The sequence below is a fragment of the Jaculus jaculus genome, chromosome 15 (genome assembly GCF_020740685.1).
Source record: "Jaculus jaculus isolate mJacJac1 chromosome 15, mJacJac1.mat.Y.cur, whole genome shotgun sequence".
NCBI classification, from domain to species: domain Eukaryota; kingdom Metazoa; phylum Chordata; class Mammalia; order Rodentia; family Dipodidae; genus Jaculus; species Jaculus jaculus.
The window spans coordinates 30,081,131-30,087,505 of record NC_059116.1 but is presented as its reverse complement, the minus strand read 5'-3'; the positions used below and the strand labels follow the sequence as shown (position 1 = coordinate 30,087,505).

The 6,375-nt window shown below is 40.2% G+C and overlaps 1 protein-coding gene across 1 annotated transcript; it reads right to left on the bottom strand.

Moving 5' to 3' along the window:
• Window positions 1–2,848: 2,848 nt before the first annotated feature.
• On the bottom strand, window positions 2,849–4,059 carry LOC123455096 (thiosulfate sulfurtransferase/rhodanese-like domain-containing protein 3). The gene has a single exon (XM_045135191.1). It carries the CDS (start codon window positions 4,057–4,059, stop codon window positions 3,577–3,579), a length of 483 nt encoding a protein of 160 aa, XP_044991126.1. The 3' UTR covers window positions 2,849–3,576.
• Window positions 4,060–6,375: the final 2,316 nt, after the last annotated feature.

Sequence of the window (6,375 nt, the reverse complement as noted above, 5' to 3'; positions counted from 1 at the left end):
TTGAACCAAATATTTTGGGATTTTTCTATGTGATTTTCCATGTCAAGTGTAACAGGAATGGCAGGGGTATTTCTTCCCTTAAATTCTGCACATAATTTTATTGCTGCATCTTGCAGTGCTTGTTTTGCCAGCATGTACATTTCCGGGATAAATATCTAAACCAGGAATAGTTTAGGGAGGAAGGGATTTATTTCAAGCTTACAGATCCAGGGGAAGTTCCATCAAATGGCAGAAAAAGCTGTTTCCATACATCCAAGAAAAAGTAACAACCAAACAGCCTGTTAAAAAAAAAAAAAAAAAAAAAAAAAAAAAGCAAAAGCAGAAGGCTGGAGAGATGGCTTAGGGGTTAAACACTTGCCTGTGAAGCCTAAGGACCCATGTTCAATGCTCCCAGTCCCACATAAGCCAGGTGCATATGGTGATGCAAGTGCACAAGGTGGCACATGTGCCCAAAGTCGTCTGGAGTTCGATTACAGTGGCTGGAGACTGTAGAGAGATAAAATATATATATTGAAAAGCAGCAGACACCAGTGGGCAGCAAGCAGTAGCAGGGACCCTTCCCGTGCTCAGACCTCTCTGCATACTTTTGGGCTGGAATACAGATCCACTTCAAAACACACATTAGGGCTGGACCCCAAGAGCCACCCCCGTGACACCTCTCCCAGCCAGGCGGAGACTCAAGTTATAAGCTATTGGCCAACATGTTTGATTCCCCAGAACCCACTTAAAGTCAGGTGCATATATCTGGAGTTCATCTGTAGCTTACTAACACAACCATATTCTATTTTTCTCTCAAATAAATTATAAATAAAACAGTTTTTTTTTTTCTTTTTTTAAGTACAAATACTGTTGCCTTTTTCCCAGGCTTCAGAATATAGGATTCCATTTTCACCACTGAGTCTGATGACAGTTCTTACAGGATCTTTGAAGACATTCTTAATCAGCTTGAGTCTATGTATCTGCCAAGGTTCTAATGGTTGTACCAATGGGTGTGGGATATTATCAAATAGGTCTTCTGTATTTATGAAATTGATTATATACATTTTTCTTTCTATTTTAGTCAGTTTATATGGTAAATGGCACCAACTTTCAACTGTGAAGTGAATGTTGCTTTCTTATATGGTCATATATATATTATATTTTTGATATACTATGGGATTAAATTTCCAAATATGCTAAATATTTCTTCAGGTATGTTTATGAGTCATCTTATTATTATGGAGTTAACTAAGACTGTAACAATAGTTTTCTGTGACTACTTATTGTCTTAATTTTAAGTAAGTCTTTTTTTTTTTTTCCCCTGTGTGACTCTAGTAAGGATGACAGTTTTGAGTCTGTCCAATGGAAAGGGACATCATGCCCAGCTCTCCAAGCAGTAGGAATTACTCCCTGTAACTCAGATGATTCTTTCTGCAGCCTTTGAGAATTTCTTTATATGCACTGAATAGGATGGTAGTATATATTTAATAGAGATTGTCTACATGTCTCTGAGGTTCTCTTTCTGTGGAATGCTTTTTTTCCCCTTTTCTAGCATTTTTTTCCATTAAACACTAGTCTTTTTGACTTTCTGGACAAAGGAATCTCCATCCTTATAATGCAGTTAGCCGAGTGGACTATGCCTGGCTTCCCTCCCCTTCCTTCCTCACCTCCACCAAGTTCAAGGAAAGCAGCTGTGGCGATAAGACAGTCCCCATCAGAAAACACCTCCCTTGCTTCTAGTCCTGCAGGGACACTGTCTCATGTGCAGTGCCTTAAAAATGATTGTTTACATAGTTTATTATTTTCCTTTGTGCATTTGGAGGTGAGGGTACATTGTACACCTTGCTCTGAAGCAGGTCACAATTGTGATACCTATGTTTATAGTGCTTCTATTCTTTTTTTTTTTCTGTTTTCATTATTTTTTAATTGAGGTATAATTACTTGAAACATAATCTTTGTGTGTTTTACTGAGTTTTGACAAACGTCTCACACTTTTGTCATGACAGAACATTTCTACCACCTTAAAACAGAAGTTCCCTCTCTTCCAGTTAGTCTGCCCTACACAAACTGTATAACCCAGTATGATTCCTATTCCAGTATTACTCATACTCATTTTAATCTTTAAGTTGTTCCTGATATCACTACCATTCTAGTCCCAACATTGCCATGAATATTTGGATGCTGTGGTAGTTGAATGCAAAATGTCCTCTGTGGGTTTATGTATTTGAATACTTAATCCCCAGTTGGTGGTCCTATTTGGGAAGGTTGTAGAACATTTAGGAGGTGGAACCTTACTGGAGGAAGTGTGTCCCTCAGGGGTGGGCCTTAACATGTTACAGCCAAGCCCAGCTTGCTCTTTCCACTTCCTCCCTGATGACGTAAAAATAGGACACAGGCTTCCTGCTCAGGTTGCCATGCATCCACCACCATAAAGGTCACTCAACTCAAGATTTCAAGCCCCCCAAAAAACCTTTTTTTAAGCCACTCTGGTAGGGTATTTTGTCTTAGCAACAAGAAAGTAAATGATGCAAATGCTACTCAAGTATTTTCTGTCTCCTTTTCAAGGTGGATCTTCCTGTAGCCCAGACTAACCTGGAATTCACTACATAGTCTCAGGGTAGCCTTGAACTCATGGTGATCCTCCTATCTCTGCCTTCCTAGTAGTGGGATTAAAGGTATGTGCCACCACAGCTGGCCTATTCAAGTATCATATTTTACCTACCTACTTCCCTGGATTTCATTTTGTTTTGTTTTTTTGCAGTAGGGTCTTGCTGAAAGCCAGGCTGACCTGGAATTCATTAGGTAGTCTCTGGGTGGCTTTGAACTTTTGAACAGTGATCCTTCTACCTCAGCCTCCCAAGCCCTGGGATTTTCTTTTTTTTTTTTTTTAAGGTTTTGAGACAAGGTCTCACTCTACAGCCTATAGCTGGCCTAGAAGTTGCTACATAGACCAGGCTGACCTCAAACTTATAGCAATCTACCTGCCTTAAACTTCTGAGTGCTAGATTCGCAAGCATAAGCTACCATGCCCAGCACCAGCTTCTTGATTATTTTTTTTAGGCCAAATCTGCTTACCATCCTGTTTTAGTTCATATACTCTGAATAGAAGTGACACTAATTCAAATAAATGGTCATACATGATTAGGTGATACAAGTTACCTGATCTTTTACAATGCCAGCTACTTGAAAATTAACTCTTAGAATCTACTCACAAGCCTATCCAAGTCACATTATCTTAGTCCTCAGTAGCCTTTTTTTTTTTTTTATCCTTCAAGTTAGGTATCAGTCTAGCCCAGGCTGACCTGGAACTCACTCCATAGTGCCAGCCTAGCCTCAAACTCACAGCAATCCTCCTACCTCTACCTCCCAAGTGTTGGAATTAAAGGCATGCCCCACTAAGCTTGGCTTCTTCAGCAATCATTGAAAGTGCTCAGGGGAACAGTATTTTCAGTTTAAGGATGAGAAGAATATTCACCAGGTAGTTAGTTATACAGAATCTGCTCACCATTCACCATTGGTGCCAGAACTAGATTTTCTTTTTGCTTAGTCCACTGTCTTTGGCTTTATGTACACAAAGAATCTTTTGTATTCCAAAACTCAACTTTCTTGTTTCTTCTCTGAAAATTCATAGGTTTCCCATTCCTTCCATCCGCCAGAATAGTGTCGAGCACTGCGAAAGCCCAGGGATATGGCTGTGTCCAGAGCCTTCTTGCTTCTCACTCCAGCTAAACAAGAAAACACTAGGCTGTCAGACGTGGATGGCTTCACTTCATGGTACCTCTCTTCAAAGTCTCTCGGGTTCATCTGTAGAGCCTCACCTAGCTCACCCAATGGTATATTAATAGACCCAGGAATTTTTCCATGTTCAAGAATTTCCCATGTTTCTCTAACATCAATTAACATGATATTTTTGGAATTCAACAGGTTTTTAAGTTCCTTGTAAGTGACATTTTTAGAAATAGCAGTGCAAAAATGGTGATGGCTTTCCTGAATTAGCTTCAAACCGCCTCCGCAGAGCGCTGTCTCCACGGATGCGCTCGCGGCCCTGCGCGCAGCCCCCAGCACCAGCGAGAACAGCATCTGCCCGCGAGCCCGCGGGCCGCAGCGCGCCCCTACCCGAGCTTGCTCCTCGCTGGGGGCGCCGCTCAGGCTCTCTGTATAGTGCTTCTATTCTTGACCATGATTTCACTCTCCCACGATTTGACTTCTATTATGTGAGGGCTTAGATTCCTGTGAGAAATGCAAATTATACCATTTTCCTGTTTAACCTAGTCTCATTTTACTACCTGTTGTGAGCAGCTTGTTACTTTTTTACTTTCCTAGTTTCAACATATACACTGGATTCATTGTCCTCTGTGTCACTTACTGAATTATTCAAGTGTCTGAAAACAGAAACATCAATTTATCTTTTCTATAAGTGGGTTACTCATGAGGATGCAATCATCTGAATGAAGTACTTTAACCAAATTAGACATATGTTTATGTGGCTATCCACTTAACTACTATAGAAAGTACATATGTATTTCTTTCAACATGGATTTTATTTTAATTATTATTATTAGCTATGTACACAGTGTGTATACAGCCATGTTGGTTCCATCATTAGCCTCCTCCCTGTCCTCCTCCTCTGCAAGGACCCTCCTCATTGGGGAATGTGGGTTGTGCATTGTGGGGGCAGCCATCAGTTATGGGTAAGAAGCAAAGTCTCCATGTATAATGTCCCAACTTGTGGCTCTAACAATCTTTCCTCCCCCTCTTCTGCAAATTTCCCTGAGTCATCAATGTGGATATTTTTTATGGAAAATAGTAGCTTCATTATAATGAGAGATGTCTTCTCTGGAGTGTGTACTGAAGCTGCTTGTTTTCCAATATGCGATAAGTAAAGAAAAATTATCTGATACGCACGTTTCATTTAAAATAAATAAAATCAATTTAAATCCTTAGGACACCCATTTCTCAATTAAGCAGAAAAATATTGGAAAGATCGAAATATGCTTGTAAGCAGAAAATGAACTTTTGAAGCTTTCTTTTGCAGTCAGGATCACATTGCTGGAAGAAGTCACCTGACCAAGAGCACCTTGTGGGGGGGAAAAAAAAGGTCTATTTTGGCTTACAGACTTGAGGGGAAGCTTTATGATGGCAGGGCAAACTGATGGCATGAGCAGAGGGTGGACATCACCTCCTGGCCAACATCAGATGGGCAACAGTAACAGGATTGTGTGCCAAACACTGACAAGGAAAAACAGGCTATAATATCTATTAGCACACCCCCAACAATACACTTCCTCCAGGAGGCATTAATTCCCAAATGTCCATCATCTTGGAATGTCTCATTCAGAACACCAAAGTTTATGGGGGGGGGGCACCTGAATCAAACCACCACATTCCACCCTGGCCCCCGTAAACTGAAAACCCTCCTGATGTAAAATACAATATATTCAGTTGATCTTTAAAGTCTCCACAGTTTTTAATCAAACCTAATGATATTCAAATATTCCCGTAGTCCATGATATTTTAATTGGGTCAAAATATCAAAAAGACTCCCCCAAACGCAAAATGACACAGAATAAACACTCACACTATAAAAGATGGCATTGGCAAGGAAATATTCAATCAATACAAGATTTAAACAGAGCAAACATCAAACTCTGTAGCTCCAAGTCCAAGAACTATAGTCAGTAACAAATCTCTAAGTCTGATAATTCTAAACAGCAACAAGTCTTTGGAGCACCAATTTTGCCCCTCTAGGTAGACTATTCACAGTCCTGGAAAACTTCATCACTATCTAGCCGCTTTCCTTAGCAGTCATCTTGTGGTCCTGGCATCTCCACTGGGTCTCCACTGAAACCCACAGTCTATCCTCATGACTCCATTGGGTATCCATGTAGGCCATTCAGCAAATGTGCTATACACTACACATGGCCATTTCCAAAACATAAGACCATGCTGAAAATTCAATGACCCTCTCTTTCCTGCATTTCTTATACTCCATAATCTCAGGTGGGGCGCCAATTTGTTAATCCAGCAGGAGAGAATAAAGAAGACTTTGAAGAACAGGACACTCTTTCAGCATTCAAGCCCCTTCAAAAGAATGCATTTGTTCTGTTGTTCCAATGCAGGTCAACTGGCCCAATCTCAATGGTTGTAATCTTTCATGCAATTGCAGCTGACCAGGCATCAGTTTAAGCCCAAAGATTTCTTTCTGTGTCATATCCCTCTACTCACACCAGACCATTTCTACACTATAGTTCATTTCAGGTTATAATATAGAATATTAGTAACAGTCTGGCATTGGCACAAAATAGATGCATAGACCAATGTGATTGACTAGAACACCCAAAAATAAATCCACACAATTACAACCTCTTAATTTTGACAAAGATGATCAAAAATATG

Bases quoted from the DNA above. Each gene is read 5' to 3' on its own strand.
- LOC123455096 (XM_045135191.1), bottom strand. From the start codon at position 4,059: ATGCTGTTCTCGCTGGTGCTGGGGGCTGCGCGCAGGGCCGCGAGCGCA.